Source organism: Oncorhynchus mykiss, chromosome 1, assembly GCF_057628025.1.
Source record: "Oncorhynchus mykiss isolate SJ-2025 chromosome 1, ASM5762802v1, whole genome shotgun sequence".
NCBI lineage: Eukaryota > Metazoa > Chordata > Actinopteri > Salmoniformes > Salmonidae > Oncorhynchus > Oncorhynchus mykiss.
In genome coordinates, this window is record NC_143022.1 from 42,366,801 (window position 1) to 42,388,525 (window position 21,725).

Consider the following 21,725-nt stretch of genomic DNA (forward strand, 5'->3'; position numbering starts at 1 on the left):
GAGGAGATGCACTGCAGTACTTAATGCAGCTGGTGGCCACACCAGATACTGACTGTTACTTTTGATTTTGAAAGTCACCCGTTTTAATGGATGCCACTGGAACCAGAAAATCAAGTTATTTATCCCACAATCGTTTCATTATTTTTATTTATTTATCTTTTATTTAACAAGGGAATTCAAAATGCGAAAAATCTTTTTTTCAAGTGAGCGCCCGGGTGGGGGTTCCGTGGTGGGCTATCCCACCTCTCTCCCAGACACTTACTTGGGGAACAGACAGCAGCTGTGCCGGCAGCACGATCAACACGCCTGACACAGAGGGCCTAATCCCTATCTGGCAACCAAAACAAAGGCCCTTAAAGTTGAAAGCCCCACTGGGCACATCGGTGCGGTTACCTACAGTTGTATTTTAGCCCAAAGTGACAGGTTGCCATGGCAGGGGTATTACAGAGAAGAACCCCCTGCTGGTTTAGTTGTGTGTGTGTGTGTTTTGTCAACATGTCGAAGTTGCCAATGAAAGCTCATCACAGGCTGGTGACAGCAGAGCATTGAGATGGAGAGGGTGGTAAGTGAGGAGGCTGGGTTAAGAGACTTAGAGAATGGGCTGGCAAGGCTACCACGTTTTAGCGAGGGGCAGTTGGTAAGGCATGTTAAAATGACTACAGTCACCTCAAATTGGGGACTGGGTGTATATTGCTATTTCAGCTGGCACATCCATAGTTGGAAGCGCAAGTGTGAGTAGTGTTTCATCTATTGTTAGGATTGTAAAGATGGCAAAGTGTCTTAATGGGAGGCAAATTGCCTGAATTTGGGATGGTGGTGACACAGGCTGATGGAGCATTGATTAAACTACAGGGAAGTATTAGTTGTGTGAAAGTGTGTATCTGTGGAATTGTGTGTTACCTGGCTCTGTTGCTGCAGGTTGTTCAGAGAGCTCTGGAGTTGGTGAATCTGCTGGGTGTACACAGCTGCCTCCTGAGGTCCCTTCTCTAGCTCTGCCTTCAGCTGGGAGATGGTCATCTGGAACACACACACAAAAACAATGTGAGATACTTTACTGAGAAACATTCACATGCCATGTGCCAGATTCTGGTCGAGTGGTCAACACTCCAGACTCAGGAGGACTACACATACCCACAGGCGACGGGGGTTTAAGCTCAAATAAAAAAAGACATACTTAAAAAAAGCATTCACATGCCACGACTTGGCATTCTTGAAAAGACAGCAAGGCTACAGAGCATCCATACAGAACGAAGAGCGAGCCGAGCAAGGAATCACAATTGGTATGAAGTCACAAACACAAAAACATACAGGGAGCAGGGACACCTAAAAGAAAGAAATCACATTCCTGAAAACATATTGTCACCGAAACATTGATCCATCCATAAACTGGTGAGGAAATCAAGGGGCAGAGTAAAAAAGGAATGCTTTTTACCTCCAGTTTCCGGATCTTAAAGCAAGGGGAAATTATGGAGAGAATTGGGTGAGGAGGAGAAGTGGAAGAAAAGAAAGGGAAAGAAAACAGGTAAACACTGGTAGACAACACATAGAAGAACACCAGAGTTGAGCTGAGCAAATGGGTCAGAGATTAGGCGATTGGTTTAAATCATCTCAACATCCAACCAACTGGGTATCAATGACCAACCTTTCTTTGGAAAGACGAGTGATTCAATCTGCACATCATCCAGCTAGGTGACCCTCGTGAGCAAGCAGGAAGTTGTTGTTTTTGTTGCAAAGTTGGGGTTATTAAGCGGATTTACTAAAGCCGGGGTGGATAGGTAGTGTAGTCTAGCACCGTTAAAACAGGTTGAGGACAGGGGGTTGTGTGGTCAGCCCAGGTAGGACAGGGGTGGATGAGTAATATAGTCTACTAGCCCATGTAGGATTACAGGATGAGCCAGGCAAGACCCCCATGAACCTGTGAGATTTATTCACAATGTATTATTCCATTATAAAAAGGTCAGGTGAGTCCTTAACAGTTGCGACCTTCAATGAAATGTATTCATATGCAAAACATTTCATTTTTGTATAAACTGAAGTGATGCAAGTTGTCATCTATTAGGAGAGCCAATTAAAAAAGTAGTTTTTTTGTGTGTGTGTATTAGCATATTTCTGCCTAATTATCTGTTTGGACTGCGTTTGAAACAGAAAACAAAAAAGGTTGATGCGTCACCTAGAAGTACCCGTGGGATTCTAAACTACTGTCCCAGGCAGTTAACTCACCACAACAGCAGCACTTGTTAATTCATCACAGCTGAAGGCTATTACGCAATAAAAATTATAAATAAAAAGAGCCTGAGCCAAGGTCTTTTAATATTCAAATGTATTCATTCAATCCCTTATTGTGCAGTTGAAAATATCAACCAGAGGTCTGTGGGGACTGGCAGAGCGAGAGAGATTGAGGGGGACCTTGAGCGGACACAGGTTGTGTCCAAAATAGCACCCTATTCCCTATTTAGTGCACCAGGGCCCTGCCTAAAAGCAGTATACTATTTAGGGAATAGGGTGCCATTTGGGATGAACACGGTCAGAAACACTCATAGCTAGACTTCTCCTTCTCCTCCCAAAGTCTTATGGGTTCAATAATGCATGAAATATCACTGAAGTATGCAGGATTACGAGTTCAAGCCTCCCTTTATTCAAAAACATTGAATATGAAGGTTATTTTGGCCAATCTGGAGCGTGTTTTTAAGTGTAGGTGCTAGGTGAGGGAGAATCAGTGTCTAATCAGTGTTTACGACTAGGCAAAGGTTGTAGAATGAGAGTAAAGGTTTTCTGTTTATTGAGAAATTGTTAAACAAAAACGTTGTATCCACTTGGAGAACACTTGTATGATGTCAATGCCATGTGAATGGAGTATGTGACAATTCAACAATTGTTAAAAGGGAATATAAAACCTTTCGTTTTTTTATTCAATATTTACATAGTTTTCTGACTGTGTATGTGATAGGGACGTGCTTCTCTCTTCATAAGCACAATTCGATACGAATCTATACTGAACAAAAACATAAAAACGCAACATGCAATAATTTCAAAGATTTAACTGAATTTCACATGACTGGGAAAATAAATCAATCAAAATAAAAATAAATCAAATGAAAATAAATCAAATGGGCCTCACAATATGCCTCGGATCGCGTCACGGTATTTCTGTGCATTCAAATTGCCAACAATAAAATGCAATTGTGTTCGTTGTCCATAGCTTATGCCTGCCCATACCATAACCCCACCATGGGGCACTCTGTTCACAACCTTGACATCAGCAAACACAACGCCATACACATAGTCTGCGGTTGTGAGGCCGGTTAGATGCACAGCCAATTCTTTAAAATTATATTGGAGGCGGTTTATGATAGAGAAATAAACATTCAATTCTCTGGCAACAGCTCTGGTGGACATTCCGGCAGTCAGCGTGCCAATTGCATCTGTAGCATTGTGTTGTGTAACAAAACGGCACATTTTAGAGTGACCTTTTATTGTCCCAGCACAAGGTGCACCTCTGTAATGATCATGCTGTTTAATCAGCTTCTTGATATGCCACACCTGTTAGGTGGATGGATTATCTTGGCAAAGGAGAAATGCTCACTAACAGCGATGTAAACACATTTGTCCACAACCTTTGAGAGAAAGTTTTTTTTGTGCGTATTGGACATTTCTGGGATCTTTTATTTCAGCTCATGAAACATGGGACCAACACTTCACATGTTGCATTTAAATATTTTTTCAGTGTAGATACATCGGCTCAGATACGATACAGCAACGATACTTTAAGTTTGAAACGATTCGGTGCGATTCAATTTGATTCATGGAAAGAATCATGCGGGAATCATGCGGGAAGAATACGAATCAATGCACTAAAAACTGTTGCATGAACATATTCATTTTCCATTTTAAACTAACATCTATCTGATAGTGAGCTGGATCTGTCTGAGTCGACTTATGGGACTCCCAATTACGTCCGGTTATGATACAGCCTGGATTCTAACCAGGTTGTCTGTAGTGACGCCTCTTGCACTGAAATGCAATGCCTTAGACTGCTGCGCCACTCGGGAGTAGTGTGTGTGTAAAGATGATTACAAGCATATTTCCTGAAGTCTCCCTTGTGCAAACAGAGAAGCCAAAGCGCTAACTGACTAGCTGCCCTAACCCCTTGGGCCTGCCTTGCACTAAGGAATAGTGAAGATACTAGCAGTAAAAACTGGACCAGTAACACAAAACTAATCCAAGAGCAAGATGTGCCATTCCCCCTGCAGCCTTACCTCTGAGCTGGTGTGGTCAGCCTGCAGCTGTTCATATTTGCTCTTGAGGTGTTCGGACTCCTCCTCCCTCTCACGTGTCATCCTGTCCATCAACGTCTGCACCTGAATCAGCTCCTTCTGCAGTAGCTCCACGTCCTCCACTCCTGGCCGCTGCAGCTATGGGGTAGCAGAAGGATCCGAGGTGATGGCAAAGGGGGAAGAGGTTTGGGCTTTGCTATTCACAAGAAGCATTGCCTGAGTAAGAAGAACCATGCCTCGAACAAAAGAGATCTCAGAAGAACTAAGATTAAGAATTGTTGCTATAAATAAAGCTGGAAAGGGTTACAAAAGTATCTCTAAAAGTCAGTCCACGGTAAGACAAATTGTCAATAAATGGCTACATTTCAGCACTGTTACTACTCTCCGCAGAGTGAAGGAAAAGCAGCCAACAAGTGCTCAGCATATGTGGTAACTCCTTCAAGACCTTTGGAAAAGCATTACAGGTGAAGCTGGCTGAGAGAATGCCAAGAGTTTGCAAACCTGTCATCAAGGCAAAGAGTGGCTACTTTGAAGAATCTCAAATATAAGATACATTTATTTGTTTAACCTTTTTTTGCTTACTACATGATTCCATCTGTGTTATTTCAAAGTTTTGATATTTTCACTATTATTCTACAATGTAGAAAATAGTAAACAAACAAAAACCTGCGAATGAGTAGGTGTGTCCAAACTTTTAACTGGTAGTATATATATATATATATATATATATATATATATATATATATATATATATATATATATATATATATATATATATATATATATATATATATATATATATATATATATATATATAAGAAGAAGAAAACCTGCAAAATCGGCAGTATATCAAATACTTGTTCTCCCCACTATATATATATATATATGATAGTGGGGAGAACAAGTATTTGATATACTGCCGATTTTGCAGGTTTTCCTACTTACAAAGCATGTAGAGGTCTGTAATTTCTATCATAGGTACACTTCAACTGTGAGAGACGGAATCTAAAACAAAAATCCAGAAATTCCCATTGTATGATTTTGAAGTAATTAATTTGCATTTTTTTGCATGCAATAAGTATTTGATCACCTACCAACCAGTAAGAATTCTGGCTCTCTTACGGAGTGGCTCCGTAAGAAGCATCTCAAGGTCCTGGAGTGGCCTAGCCAGTCTCCAGACCCGAACCCAATAGAAAATCTTTGGAGGGAGCTGAAAGTCCGTATTGCCCAGTGACAGCCCCAAAACCTGAGGGATCTGGAGAAGGTCTGTATGGAGGAGTGGGCCAAAATCCCTGCTGCAGTGTGTACAAACCTGGTCAAGAACTACAGGAAACGTATGATCTCTGTAATTGCAAACAAAGGTTTCTGTACCAAATATTAATTTCTGCTTTTCTGATGTATCAAATACTTATTGCATGCAATAAAATGCAAATTAATTACTTAAAAATCATACAATGTGGTTTTCTGGATTGTTGTTCTAGATTCAGTCTCTCACAGTTGAAGTGTACCTATGATAATTACAGACCTCTACATGCTTTAAGTAGGAAACCCTGAAAAACCGGCAGTGTATCAAATACTTGTTCTCCCCACTGTGTGTGTGTGTGTGTGTGTGTGTGTGTGTGTGTGTGTGTGTGTGTGTGTGTGTGTGTGTGTGTCATATATATATATATATATATATATATATATATATATATATATTTGCAGGACGGCCACTCCTGCAAATAGAGAGTCAACAGTGAAGAGGCGACTCCGGGATGCTGACCTTCTAGGCAGAGCTCCTCTGTCCAGTGTCTGCTATTTTGTCCATCTTAATCTTTTCTTTTTATTGGCCAGTCTGAGATATGGGTTTTTCTTTGCAACTCTGCCTAGAAGGCCAGCAACCCGGAGTCGCCTCTTCACGTTGAGACTGGTGTTTTGCGGGTACTATTTAACAAAGCTGCCAGTTGAGGACGTGTGAGGCGTCTGTTTCTCAAACTTGACACTCTAATGTACTTGCCCTCTTGCTCAGTTGTGCACCGGGGCCTCCCACTCCTCTTTCTATTCTGGTTAGAGCCAGTTTGAGCTGTTCTGTGAAGGGAGTAGTACACAGTGCTGTACGAGATCTTCAGTTTCTTGGCAATATCTCGCACGGAATACCCTTAATTTCTCTGAAGAAGAATAGACTGACGAGTTTCAGAAGAAAGGTCTTTGTTTCTGCCCATTTTGAGCCTGTAATCAAAGCCACAAATGCTGATGCTCCAGATACTCAACTAGTCTAAAGAAGGCCAGTTTTATTGCTTCTTTAATCAGAACAGTTTTCAGCTGTGCTAACATAATTGCAAAAGGGTTTTCATATTATCAATTAGCCTTTTAAAATTATAAACTTGGATTCACTAACACAACGTGCCATTGGAACACAGGAGTGATGGTTGCTGACAATGGGCCTCTGTACGCCTATGTAGATATTCCATTTTTTTTTTGTTATCTGCCGTTTCCAGCTACAATAGTCATTTACAACATTAACAATGTCTACACTGTATTTCTGATCAATTTGATGTTATTTTAAAGGACAAAAAAATGTGCTTTTCTTTCAAAAACAAGGACATTTCTAAGTGACCCCAAACTTTAGAACGGTAGTGTGTGTATATATATGGAGCATCAGCATTTGTGGCTTCGATTACGGCTCAAAATGGGCAGAAACAAAGACCTTTCTTCTGAAACCCGTCAGTCTATTCTACACATACATATATACACACACAAACACACACAAACAGTTGAATTCAGAAGTTTACATACACTTAGGTTGGTGTCATTAAAAGTCGTTTTTCAACCACTCCATAAATTTCTTCTTTTCAAACTATAGTTTTGGCAAGTCGGTTAGGACATCTACTTTGTGCATGACAAGTAATTAACATATTATTTTACTTAAAATTCAAATGTATCACAATTCCAGTGGGTCAGAAGTTTACATACACTAAGTTGACTGTGCCTTTAAACAGCTTGGAAAATTCCAGAAAATTATGTCATGGCTTTAGAAGCTTCTGATAGGCTAATTCACATCAGTCAACTGGAGGTATACCTGTGGATGTATTTCAAGGCCTACCTTCCAACTCACTGCCTCTTTGCTTGACATCATGGGAAAAACAAAAGAAATCTGCCCAAAAAATTGTAGACCTCCACAAGTCTGGTTCTTCCTTGGGAGAATTTTCCAAACGCCTGAAGGTACCACGTTCATCTGTACAAACAATAGTACGCAAGTATAAACACCATGGAACCACGCAGCCGTCATACCGCTCAGGAAGGAGACACGTTCTGTCTCCTAGAGATGAATGTACTTTGGTGCGAAAAGTGCAAATCAATCCCAGAACAACAGTAAAGGACCTTGTGAAGATGCTGGAGGAAGCAGGTACAAAAGTATCTATATTCACAGTAAAACCAGTCCTATATGGACATAACCTGAAAGGCCGCTCAACAAGGAAGAAGTCACTGCTCCAAAACCGCCATAAAAAAGCCAGACTACAGTTTGCAACTGCACATGGGGACAAAGATCGTACTTTTTGGAGAAATGCCCTCTGGTCTGATGACACAAAAATATAACTGTTTGGCCATAATGACCATTGTTATGTTCGGAGAAAAAAGGGGGAGGCTTGCAAGCCGAAGAACACCATCCCAACCGTGAAGCACAGGGGTTGGCAGCATCATGTTGTGGGCGTACTGTGCTGCAGGAGGGACTGGTGTACTTCACAAAATAGATGGCGTCATGAGGGAGGAAAATGACGTGGATATATTGAAGCAACATCTCAAGACATCAGTCAGGAAGTTGAAGCTTGGTCGCAAATGCGTCTTCCAAATGAACAATGACTTCAAGCACTTCCCAAGTTGTGGCAAAATGGCCTAAGGACAACAAAGTCAAGGTATTGGAGTGGCCGTCATAAAGCCCTGACCTCAATCCCATAGAAAAATTGTGGGCAGAACTGAAAAAGCGTGTGTGAGCAAGGAGGCCTACAAACCTGACTCAGTTACACCAGTTCTGTCAGGAGGAATGGGCCAAAATTCACCCAACTTATTGTGGGAAACTTGTGAAAGGCTACCCAAAACGTTTGACCCAAGTTAAACAATTTAAAGGCAATGCTACCAAATACTAATAGAGTGTATGTAAACTTCTGACCCACTGGGAATGTGATGAAATAAATAAAAGCTGAAATAAATAATTCTCTCTACTATTATTCTGACATTTCACATTCTTAAAATAAAGTAGTGATCCTAACTGACCTAAGAGAGGGAATTTTTACTAGGATTAAATGTCAGGAATTGTGAAAAACTGAGTTAATGTATTTGGCAAAGGTGTATGTAAACGTCCGACAACTGTAATATATACACACACACACGTGACAGTGTGTCTATACTTTTATGTATGCTTGTCTGACAGTGTATACACAGTCTCTGTTAGTTACCAGTTCAGTGTGGAGCCGGTCCTTGTCCTGCCTCTCTCTCTGCAGCTCCTGGCTCAGGTTCGCCAGCCTCTGGTCTGCATCCTCCCTCAAGCTCTTCTCCTCATCATAACGAGACTTGACATCTATCAGGGTCACCAACACACATTAAATTGAATTGCCCTTCAGAGAACAACAAAGTATCAATCTGTATATTTATATTCTATCCTAACCCTTACCTCTGAGCTACCTGTCTATGGAACATCCATTTCCCCCCAAAATATACATTTACACAATGAATAGTGAAATTAAATGTGGTTCAACCAAAGCAGGTTTAGAGAAGCTAAATGAACTATACCTCAGACTCCCTACTGAACACAACACAATAGATTCACATTATGGCCCAGATATGAAGTCGGGAGAACAACATCCACTGTGGTTTCCAACAGAGTCAGCCAGCAACACACAGTGCTCCCAGTCACACCGACCACACTGAAGCTGGATATAAAGATGGCCGCCACACACTAACCCACAATATCTGTGGCCAGCTGGGCAGCCTTCTGCTCAAACAGGTCTTTCATCTGCTTGATGTTGAACGTCTCTGTCTCCGCCTCGTTCAGCTTAATCACCAAGGCTGCACGGGGGAAATGGAAAGGAATGAGCATCAATATCTCAGTGATTGAAGTCCGATATCAAAGTAACGAGACAATAGGAATTCAAGAACTGGGTCATGTTCATTTGAGCACACAATAGCAAAACATTGTGCAAGGGAAAATGAAAACAAAATGTCTTATTGGACGATTACATAAAGTACTTTTTTGTTTCTCAACGTTTTCTTCTGTTTGGGGCCTAATGAACATGATCTTAATTGACTCACCAGAATCCTCTAATCCTGTCTGGCCATCATTCTGTGGACCCTGAAAAGAGAGGAATACTGATGTCACAACATACCAGCTAAGCACTGTATCAAGCATCAGCATTGCTCAACTGTAAAATGCATTTGACTGTAGTTTGCTATTTTATTATCGCATGACTGCTACTGCATCCTTATTTCATGTCAATTCCCCCAAGGCATTCTGGTACAATTCGACATGAAAAATTCAAATGTATTTGAACTGAGGAGGGCGTTCATTTCTGAGCAAGTGGCCGTCTTAAGATATTATTTGATATGAGTCATCTTAGAGGAATTACTTGCTTCAGGTGTCCTTGCACTTTGTCTAGTTCCTTCTTCAACTCCGCAGAGAACCATTTCTCCTCCTGAATCACACACACACACACACACACACACACGATCAATAAACATAATACATTATCTATATAATCTCTTCCCAAAAATGTATATTCGTACCTTGAGCGAAGTCTGCAGTTCTTGCAACTCTTGCCGGAGAAGCACAAGGTCTTCACTGAAAAAAAAGAGAGGACATTACCTGAAATGTACTTTAAAAATGTTCTTTATTAATCTGTACTTCTATAGAACACTTTGTAATTACTCTAAGTATATAAGGATAAGACAGACTGAGGAAGAAGAAAATGTGTGGGTGTGCTGGTAAATGTTATGACTAGGGGCCAAAGGAGGAAAAAGGTACAGGATAAGCCTAGTATTCTACACACCGAGATCGAGGGCAACGAAGTATAACCCTTATGTTAAACAGTAGAAAAAGGGGTTCTTACCGGCCAGGGCCCATGTGTGAGGGCTGGTCTCCTGAATCGTGGTACAGCTCATAGTGCTTGAATAGCTCCTCTGCTGAGTTGTGGGACTTCATGCACTGGGGACAGATGAACCCCTACGAACAGACATAGATGTTATCAGACTACAGGAGAGGGATCATGGCCCTACAACTTAATGTTCAGTGGTACAGTAGCCCAGGGGTTCCCCCTTTGGTAGGCAATACAGTCAGTCAGGTGAGTTACACGAGACAAGTGTTACCTCAGAGGTCTGGTCATTGTTGAAGTCTGCACTGGGCTGGTCTGACTCAGAGTTCTGAGAGCCTCCTTTCCCAGGAGTCTGTAAGAGGGAGACAAAACATTGTCAAATGACAGTGAGTCACAGCCGGGGGCATCTTGTTAGGCCATCAATTTCCTGAAATCTACCAAAACAAGTAGGGTTGGCATGTTATGGGTATTGAAGAACAGCTCTGGTATGTTATTTTCTTCCACAGTTGCACTAGCTTAAACTGAATAGCTGAGACTAGGGCTGGCACAATTACCATAAAACCATGTAACCGAAGGTTATTGATGAAGACCGTCATAAAAATAAAATAACCATAATAACCATTTAAATACAGTGCCTTCAGAAAGTATTCACACCCGTTAACTTTTTCCATTTTTTGTTGTGTTACAGCCTGAATTTCAAATGGATTCAAATATTATTTTTTTTACTGGTTTACACAATACCCCATAATGTGGAATTATGCTTTCACATTTTTTACAAAATAATTAAAAATGAAAAGTTGAAATGTCTTCAGTCAATAAGTATTCAACCCCTTCATTATGGCAAGCCTAAGTAAGTTGAGGAGTAAAAATGTGCTTAACAAGTCACCTAAGTTGCATGGACTGTGTGCAATAGTGCTTAAACTCTATTAAGCTAAAATCTGGATTTGTTTTAAGATGTCATACCAAGGATCATTTAGCTATTTGATTTGGAATTGTATGACCCCTTAAGGTATCAAGAAAACATAAATTTGGCATTACTGCTATTAGGCCATAGAAATGCATTGAATAACAGATTCACTACATGGAACAACAAACCCCTGTCGTGTCTTTGGCTATGCCATATTAAGTGATATGACATGCTATTCTATAAAATCCTTTCTCTGTAATTAATATTACCTGATTGAGCTAATGATGTAAATGTAATTAACTAGAAAGTCAGGGCACCACAAAATAATATTTATAGAGCTGTTATCTTCTGAATAAGCTCTTAAAGACCTAGTAATATTTTACATCAATAGCAGTCAATATTAATCGTCACCTTATTTCAGTCTCATCTGAAAGTTGTTGGTTATCTTCACGAACCCTTGCTAACAAGTTGAATCAGCAATACAAAATTGGGTTTAATTATTTATTTAGCAGATATGACAGCTGGTTACACAAAGGAAAGTGGGTTGGGTTTGAGTGAAAGAGCGGGAAGACTGAAGAACAAAAGGGAGAAGCTGTGCTATCGTAAATACAATATCCTATGCATTCTAAATTACTGCCCATTTGGAAAAGGAAAATGCAATAAATATTTACTCTGAGCTGCGCTTCAATAGGTTGGTGGCAGATGGATAGATGGATGGCCGTGTTGCCCAACAGAGTCCTTTGTCCTTTGAAGAGTGTCTCTGGTGGTGAACGGGAAACGTTGTAGTGTCGTCGTTGGGTGGTAGACGGGATACTCTGTCTGTCCTTTCCTAACCCATGTTTTTAACTGCTGTTGCTAACTCAACGGCTAGGATGTCTCACTTCTTTAGTGAATAAGAGTTCAAAGTTCATACCATTCACAACCAATGCTCCCGCTGAGGTTGGCTTAGTTCTGTAGATGACATGTTAGTCCTTTTTAACGTATGGACCGTCGTCCTCACGTCCTCAGAACAGGAGGTTATATTGTCGTCAAGGCTTTATATAGGTAGGGAGAGGAGTGCGTGTTTCATTGGTTATAACCAAAGTCTCTTCACGTGGGCGGGCCACTGAGTCAGGCCTAATTCACTCATGAAAACCCAATTCTCACATTTTAAAAGCTAAAATCACATTTCATATTCAAACATTTAAATTGCACAACAATTCCATGTGAATCTGATAACTATAATGTGTAGACTTTCCACTGTAGAGTTTATGTCATCCTATCATTGATGAGAAAGTCTCAGATGACAACCGAACTGACATCATATTCATTAAGTACCAACGCATATGTTCAACTAGTCGGTTTACCAAAATATGGTTAATTTCTCCCCCACCTACTGATGTTCCCAGAATCTCTATGTTAACCAAGGGATTTTCAATAGTCCCATCAGTAGGGTAGAGAGAGGGAAAAAAAGGGGGGGGGGTATTTATGACTGTCATAAACCTACCCCCAGGCCAGCGTCATGACACCCCCCAAAAAATCTAAACATTTAGATTGTTCTCTAGTGTCTGTTCAATATTTGAGAGATAAGAAAGATCAGGGAACATTATTTATTTACTTTTAACATGCATTTAACCTCTTATTTTAGGCACTAAACTATCTCCATATATACTTTCATTCCTGTTTTAAAACTGTTACCGGGGAAATTCAGAAAAGGCTTGTGGGCGTCCAAGAGCAAAACAACTGACATGTACGTGTTCGTGAGACACTCATAATAGTTTTTAGCCCAAACTGTTGGGACACTACTCCCTCCTTTCAAAGAGCGCAACTTCGCGCTAACTTGCGACTCTTCGTCTTACAGGAACGCGCTCACCGGCCAAGCACACGCACTGTCGTGGATGCAAGGTCCGATCCCACTTCTAACACCAATGTAATGAAACAGCAGAGAGCAGGTCTCGAACCCTCGACCTTCCAGCCCGAGGTCCGGCGCGCTATCGACTGTGCCACAAAAGCATGCTCGAACGGCAGAGTTACAATACTATACTAACTAGCAGTAGGCTATAAAGGCTTGGGGAAATTTGTGGAATTTCAATAAAACCAGAGAGGAAGAAGTGACCTTGAGGCTACTTCTGTGAATTTGCGAGGCATGCAAGACAAGACATTGCGAGATACAGATTACCAAAACATATGCGCACATACAGTTCTTTCTGCCTGTCCCCTCCTCTCTTTCCCTCACACTGGCTCTTTCTCTTTGCTAATGTTGTGAGTGTGTGCTCAGTCTTCGGACTGTTGCGTTTAGAATACCCTAGCCTATTCATTGAGGATAGGCCCTGCTTTAATGATGTTGAGACATTGCACGTCAAGAAATACAGCTATTGATTGCCGATAGGCGATATGGTGAAATGCAAACTTTGCAATGTGGAATTGAGGGACAGTAATGGTAGTAAAGGTGCAATGCTTAACCATCAAAGGGATTATGTTTAATCTTCTTATTGATATGCCACATTTGTCAGGATTATATTGGCAAAGAAGAAATGCTCACCAACAGGGATGTAAACACATTTGTGCACAAAATGAGAGCAATAAGACAGGATGCTCTCGATTGTGCATCTGTAAAAGTTTGCGAGTGTTTTTCGTGACAAGCTAAATTTCTTCAGCCTCCTGAGGTTGAAGAGGCGCTGCTGCGCCTTATTCACCACGCTGTATGTGTGGGTGGACCATTTCAGTTTGTCCATGATGTGTACGCCGAGGAACTTAACTTTCTACCCTCTCCACTACTGTCTCGTCAATGTGGATAGGGGGCTGCTCCCTCTGCTGTTTCCTGAAGTCCACGATTATCTCCTTTGTTTTGTTGACATTGAGTGTGAGGTTATTTTCCTCGTTATTTTCGTCGTTGTTGGTAATCAAGCCTACCACTGTAGTGTCGTCTGCAAACCTGATGATTGAGTTGGAGGCGTGCATGGCCACGCAGTCATGGGTGAACAGGGAGTACAGGAGAGGGCTGAGAACGCACCCTTGAGGGGCCCCAGTGTTGAGGATCAGCGGGGTGGAGATGTTGTTACCTACCCTCACCACCTGGGGTCGGCCCGTCAGGAAGTTCAGGACCCAGTTGCACAGGGTGGGGTCGAGACCCAGGGTCTCGAGCTTAATGATGAGTTTGAAGGGTACTATGGTGTTAAATGCTGAGCTGTAATCGAGGAACAGCATTCTTACATAGGTATTCCTCTTGTCCAGATGGGTTAGGGCAGTGTGCAGTGTAATTGCGTCGTCTGTGGACCTATTGGGGCAGTAAGCAAATTGGAGTGGGTCTAGGGTGTCAGGTAGGGTGGAGGTGATATGGTCCTTGACTAGTCTGTCAAAGCACTTCATGATGGCGGAAGTGAGTGCTACAGGGCAGTAGTCATTTAGCTCAGTTACCTTAGCTTTCTTGGGAACAGGAACAACTGTGGTCCTCTTGAAGCATGTGGGAACAGCAGACTGGGATACGGATTGATTGAATATGTCCGTAAACACACCAGCCAGCTGGTCTGCACATGCTCTGAGGACGCGGCCGGAGATACCGTCTGGGCCTGCAGCCTTGCGAGGGTTAACACGTTTAAATGTTTTACTCACGTTGGCTGCAGTGAAGGAGAACCCGCAGGATTTGGTAGCGGGCCGTGTCAGTGGCACTGTATTGTCCTCAAAGCGAGCAAAGAAGTTGTTTAGTCTGTCTGGGAGCAAGACATCGTGGTCCGCGACGGGGGCGGTTTTCCTTTTGTCCGTGATTGACTGTAGACCCTGCCACATACCTCTCGTGTCTGAGCCGTTGACTTGCGACACCACTTTGTCTCTATACTGACGCTAAGCTTGTTTGATTGCCTTGCGGAGGGAATAGCTACACTGTTTGTATTCGGTCATGTTTCTGGTCACCTTGCCCTGATTAAAAGCAGTGGTTAGCGCCTTCAGTTTTGCGTGAATGCTGCCATCAATCCACGGTTTCTGGTTGGGGAATGTTTTAACTTCTCTAGGGTAGGGGGCAGCATTGGGAATTTTGGATGAAAAGCGTGCCCAAATTAAACTGCTTGCTACTCAGACATAAAAGCTAGAATATGCATATAATTAGTAGATTTGGATAGAAAACACTGATGTTTCTAAAACTGTTTGAATTGTGTCTGTGAGTATAACAGAACTCATATGGTAGGCAAAAACCTGAGAAAAAATCCAACCAGGAAGTGGGAAATATGAGGTTTGTAATTTTTAACTCTTGGCCTATCGAATACACAGTGTCTATGGGGTCATATTGCACTTCATAAGGCTTCCACTAAATGCCAACAGTCTTTAGAACCTTGTTTGATGCTTCTACTGTGAAGTGGGGGCGAATGAGAGGGGAATGAGTCAGAGGTCTGTCAGAGAGCCACGAGCTCAGTCTTGCACGTTCACGTGAGAGCGAGCTCTGTTCCATTGCATTTCTACAGACAAAGGAATTCTCCGGTTGGAACATTATTGAAGATTTATGTTGAAACATCCTAAAAATATTGATTCTATACATCGTTTGACATGTTCTTACCGACTGTAACGCAACTTTTTAACTTTTCGTCTGCTGCTAGCGACCGCACGTCGTGAATTTGGATTGTGTACTGAACGCGCTAACAAAAAGAGGTATTTGGACACAAATGATGGACATTATTGAACAAAACCAACATTTATTGTGGAACTGGGATTCCTGGGAGTGCATTCTGATGAAGATCAAAGGTAAGTGAATATTTATAATGCTATTTCTGACTTCTGTTGACTACACAACATGGCGGATATCTGTTCGGGTTGTTTTGGTCTCTGAGCACCATACTCAGATTATTGCATGGTGTGCTTTTTTAGTAAAAAAATGTTTAAAATCTGACACAGCAGTTGCATTACGGAGAAGTGGATCTAAAATGCCATGCATAACAGTTGTATCTTTTAGCAATGTTTATTATGAGTATTTCTGTAAATTGATGTGGCTCTCTGCAAAATCACCAAATGTTTTGGAACTACTGAACATAACGCGCCAATGTAAACTCAGATTTTTGGATATAAATATGAACTTTACCGAACAAAACATACATGTATTGTGTAACATGAAGTCATATGAGTGTCATCTGATGAAGATCATCAAAGGTTAGTGATACATTTTATCTATATTTCTGCTTTTTGTGACTCCTCTCTTTGGCTGGAAAAATGGCTGTGTTTTTCTGTGACTTGGCTCTAACCTAACATAATCGTTTGGTTTGCTTTCGTCGTAAAGCCTTTTTGAAATTGGACACTGTGGCTGGATTTACAACAAGTGTATCTTTAAAATGGTGTAAAATACATGCATGTTTGAGGAATTTTAATTATGGGATTTCTGTTGTTTTGAATTTGGCGCCCTGCTGTTGACGAGGTGGGACACTACCGTCCCACGTACCCTAGAGAGGTTAATAGACGCTGTGGGTACAACATCACCGATGCACTTGCTAATAAACTTGCTCAATCAGCGTATTCATCAAAGTTGTTGTTCGACGTTATGCGGAACATATCCCAGTCCACGTGATCGAAGCAATCTTGAAGAGTGGAATCCGATTGGTCGGACCAGCTTTGAACAGACCTGAGCGCGGGTGCTTCCTGGATGAGGATAAGCCTCATACAGGCGAGTGCTGTCTAAAGACAAGTGAAATGCCATAGAAGTCCCAAGTTATTTACAAGATGTTTTAGCTTTAAATTTGGCACATTATTGTTGGATAAAGTACAAACATTATTCTGGCAAGCACAGACAAGAGTAAGAAGGGCCAAGATTGTTCTGTGTGTTCCGCCTACTCGAAGATGAGTGGAGATTGTGGAACAAATAATGTATAATGTATAATGGAACAAATAATGTATATTTTAAAGGGAAATTACTTTATAACATGGGGCGGCAGCGTAGCCTAGTGGTTAGAGTGTTGGACTAGTAACCGGAAGGTTGCGAGTTCAAACCCCCCGAGCTGACAAGGTGTTGTCGTTCTGCCCCTGAACAGGCAGTTAACCCACTGTTCCCAGGCCGTCATTGAAAATAAGAATTTGTTCTTAACTGACTTGCCTGGTTAAATAAAGGTAAAATAAAAATAAATAAATAAAAATATGTTGTTTATTCTCTGTTTTTCTTCCATGTGAATACCAGACTGCTGTGGTGTGGGCCTATGGGTGTCTATCAACTTCCAGCAACACCGGAAATGGGAGTCAAGCTTGGAAAATTAACATTAAGAGGTAAGACAGACAGTTTCATGTTTACATTGTGCCATTTATTCTTATTTTTGATTAGCAGATGTCTCAATCATAACACTAAAGATCAATTCCACTGGAATTCCTAAAATCACTGCAGTAAGTGCTACTCCAGTCAGTCGGTAAACAGTAAATGACAAACAAATAAGGGTAGCATCCTAATAGTCTAAGTGGCTACGCCTCCTTGTCCTTCTCAATCAGGATAGACCGTAGACTGCTAAATGTGAAGTGCTAAATATGTACATGTATTCTAAAAGAACCATTCAGTGTAGATGGCGCTATTATACTGTACTTATTTATATATTTTGAAAATTACTTTGTTTAGGCCTACTTGTCAGATTTGACAATTGGCATACACCAAGATGAAACGGTAAGTACAGATGAGATGCACAGTCAGCCATCAGATTGCTATATCATATGATGTGGTTAGTTTATATGTTTAACACTTAACCAGGCGTGAAATCTGGCATGCATCTGCAATGTAGTCAGGCAGGAATGCTACCACTGTGTGGCCCTTCATTAATTTTTCGCATCCTCTCTCCTCGCCTCTTCAAATGCATTGGAGGAGAAAGGTTGAAGGGAGAAACCTCCAATCTAACCCTCTAATCCATTTTGAAAAGGGGGTGAGGGAAGAGAACGTGAGGAATCTAGGTAAGACAAATTGACACTTCTGAATCCCAATCAAACCCTAGCCCCTAAACACTTGCTAGACCTGAGAGTGTTGGATAGATGATGGACAAGATGGAGCTACTGTAGCACAGTGCATGTGAGAGTACTACTGCCTCAGAGGACCGGGCTTTTCTGGTTGCCTCTACACTGCAGACCCCTGCTCTGATGTTCACATGTGAGGCCTGTGCGTGACAACACTTTTATAGAGGTGGAATACTGTAGCGCGGCGTATGAGTCTTAATACAGCCTTTTACCATAAGCCTCGCATTGCTCCAGCCAATGTATTGAGAGAGTGGGATCAGCTGAAGGGAGGCTTGATCCTATGATGCAGAGGCATATACTCTACTCCATCCAAATCTTGGTCCTCAAAGACAGTAGTACACTTATACACTGTGCTATTCTTCCACCATATAGATTCCAATCTGTACAGGTGATGTACTGCACTTGTCTAGGGGGAAAAGATTGGGTGCATCCAATTCTTGCCCAGGTGGGCAGATATTACAAAATGTAATATGTTTGTGTGTAGTGGTATATGCAGAAGGACCTGCTCACAAATGACAGCAATGCTGACTGTGAGGGGTGGAGTTAAACAAAATAACAATGAAATGCATGTGGTGAAGATAATCAATGATCAGAAGTTAGTTTAACAAACATTTTCATTATTGATTAAACATTTTCACAGCCAACAGGCAAACACGATAGTGTTACGTTCAGGGAAAAAATAATATTATGATATTGTCAAAACTATACAATATAGCAGCAATATATTGGCCGCCTGTGACAACAAATCATTTATCAAAATCAGTGTGATGTTCCACTAATATTTGTTCTATTGTTTGTAAATGTTCTCTTCTCTTTTTGGTCTGATTGAATAGCTAAAATGTGCTGCTGCGTTTCTCCCATTGTATTTGTAGTACACATGCATCTTAATGTATTGAATACATTAGGGGTCGTGGAATGTACGTTTGGCTCCATAATAAGACAAAAATGATGATCCCATCCCTGTGCTTTCCAATGCTTTTGCCAAAGACAAACTAACAACAGCACAAATGTTGACATAATATACGCACACACTGTTCAGAACTGTTTTGGATGAGACTCATCGACAATGTGGATCACATCTCCTAGAACTGATGTCTTTATCTTTACCCAATAGTTTTTAACCCATAACCTCTTGGTTTCCTAGCCAGCGTCCAACTTTACTGAGTATGTATCTTTCCTTGACAATTCCAAATAACATAGAGGAAAGGGGGAAAAAATGGACGTAATGTGAAATCAAATTGAAATGCAGTATGTGACAGAATTAGTGTAACTGACCAAAACTTTTGCTGTGATTATCAAGTAGGCTAGAGATAAATATCTGAATATCATCAAAGATCCTCTATGATATTACTGAAATTAATGTCCATCTGTGGTTAAGCATGAACTGACTGTTCTGCTGTCTGACCACTACAACAGAGGTCATGCGACATGAAGTGTTGGAATGTGTTGGAACTTTTACAACATTCAGTAGCTTTGTCTCCAACTACGTTTTGTTTTGAACATGTTGGATTGGTCATCACAGATTGGTCAAAGAAAGACTGGAACATGCAAACTGTCAAGAACTAATGACACCTCGACCTGAATCCGCGATACACAATAACTCATGATAATGATAGCTAGCTGGCTAGTAGGCGCACAGATAGAACAATGAAACAGATATTTCACCGGATGTATAAATGTGAAGCATCCAGTGGGCGTTTCCATTCGACCAAATATGCTGGGCAGTGGGAGAAAGATGGAGGGAGATGAATTTGTCGTCATTACGCTAATTTTATCATCGATTAAACATTTGATCTCAATACAGTTCTGTTTCCAAAACTAGAATGGACAAAGTGTTGTAGACTTTACCATTTGCTAAAGTTTTAAAAACTGGTGTTGTTTAGGAGGAGTGCATGGGCAAATAGTTATTACACACGTGCACTTCACAGTGTAGGCGTTCCCTCCTTGCCCGTTACATTAGACAACGACAAGCTGTGGTCTATCTTGGGTTAGTTATAAAAATCTCTGGAGGTAATGTCTAATATTGACATTAATTGCTTGACGTTACAGCAACAAAGCTAACAATCGACCTACATAGCTAAACGAGAAGGCTAACCTTCGTTATCTACGTAGCGGTTATAGGTTAACTTAGCATCCTCTAGAGAACTAGGTTAGCTGGCTATCTAACAGTAGTAACAATTGCAACGGCTAACCTGTAGCGGTAGCTAGCTGGCTGGGCATGTTGCGTAACGTTAGCTAGCGACGCTAACTAACTACATTTTAACCATCAGCCATGGCAAGAGCCAAACTTATATTTTACTAGCTAAGTTAGTAGTAAGCGAATTGTAACAACACGCTAAGTTAACTGTCTGCTGACTGTTTTTATACGTGGACATTTGAGCCAGCTAGCTAAACGTTAAATAACGAGTTCGCATCAGAGCCATGTATCAATCTCGGCTGGTTTTGTGTCGGCCTGGCTGGCTGACAACAGAGACACAGAAGGGAAGGCCTGTGCAACACAATAAAACGGACTTGGTTTCATACAAACTGCACGCCTGCCGATTTGATTCTGGAATCTTACCATTTGAAGTATCCGTCTAAGCATGGTATCGATTTGTGTTTGGCTGTCAAATGAAATGCGATCGATCTTCCAAATGAAAAGTTTACGCCGTTGTTGGTTACTCGGTACACATGACAAGCCCACTGCTTGGTACAGCAGCTGTGAGTGGGATGGGCTCTGTCTTTAAGTAAGAAGTATGTTCAAGACCTTTAATTGTTTAAAAACAATGGTCACCAACCCTTTCTGAGTAAAGATCACATTCGCAGTCAAAAAGCAAGCCGAGATCTAGCGCTCAGATAAAAAATAAAAAAAAGTCTTTAAAAATGTAGGCCTAACTTTAACCTAATAAAAAGAGTTCTGTATGAATTACAAATGTAATTCCAATATTGTTCTTCTCAGGCCCTATTATAGGCTGTTTCAAAACTCGAGGTTTGATAACAAAATCAGTTGGTTGTAGCACTTGCAAGGCACAGCTGAGTATAAAAGGAAACAATTTGGTTATTATTATCATTTTATTTAACCAGGTAGGATAGTTGAAAAGTTCTCATTTACAACTGCGACCTGGCCAAGATAAAGCAAAGCTTTGCGACACAAACAACAACACATGGAATAAGCAAACATATAATACACATATAATATACATATAATATAATGCAAATAATACACATGGAATAAGCAAACATACAGTCAATAACACAATGGAGGGAGGAAAAAGTCTATATACAGTGAGTGCAAATGAGGTAAGATAAGGGAGGCAAGGCAACAAATAGGCCATAGTGGCGAAATAATTACAATTTAGCAATTAAACACTGGAGTGATAGATGTGCAAGTAGAGATACTGGGGTACAAAGGAGCAACAACAAAAAACAGTATGGGATGAGGTAGTTGGATGGGCTATTTACAGATGGGCGATGTACAGGTGCAGTGATCTGTGAGCTGCTCTGACAGCTGGTGCTTAAAGTTAGTGAGGGAGATATGGGTCTCCAGCTTCATTGATTTTTGCA

At 41.1% G+C, this 21,725-nt stretch overlaps 1 protein-coding gene across 2 annotated transcripts in view; it reads right to left on the bottom strand.

Moving 5' to 3' along the window:
- The window catches only part of eea1 (early endosome antigen 1), a 43,855-nt gene extending 22,955 nt beyond the window's left edge, over positions 1–20,900 (bottom strand). The window contains exons 1-10 of one of the 2 annotated variants that reach the window (XM_021601186.3): positions 20,743–20,900; positions 10,611–10,688; positions 10,355–10,467; positions 10,032–10,086; positions 9,875–9,940; positions 9,561–9,600; positions 9,213–9,317; positions 8,708–8,829; positions 4,257–4,412; positions 901–1,017 (exon numbers count right to left, since the gene is read on the bottom strand). In XM_021601186.3, the coding sequence (XP_021456861.3) occupies positions 901–1,017; positions 4,257–4,412; positions 8,708–8,829; positions 9,213–9,317; positions 9,561–9,600; positions 9,875–9,940; positions 10,032–10,086; positions 10,355–10,467; positions 10,611–10,688; positions 20,743–20,766 (876 nt within the window). In that variant the 5' untranslated portion in view covers positions 20,767–20,900. Of the gene's footprint in view, positions 1–900; positions 1,018–4,256; positions 4,413–8,707; positions 8,830–9,212; positions 9,318–9,560; positions 9,601–9,874; positions 9,941–10,031; positions 10,087–10,354; positions 10,468–10,610; positions 10,689–20,742 lie in introns of those variants that run through there. The other variant, XM_036977412.2, reaches the window with a different exon arrangement.
- Positions 20,901–21,725: the final 825 nt, after the last annotated feature.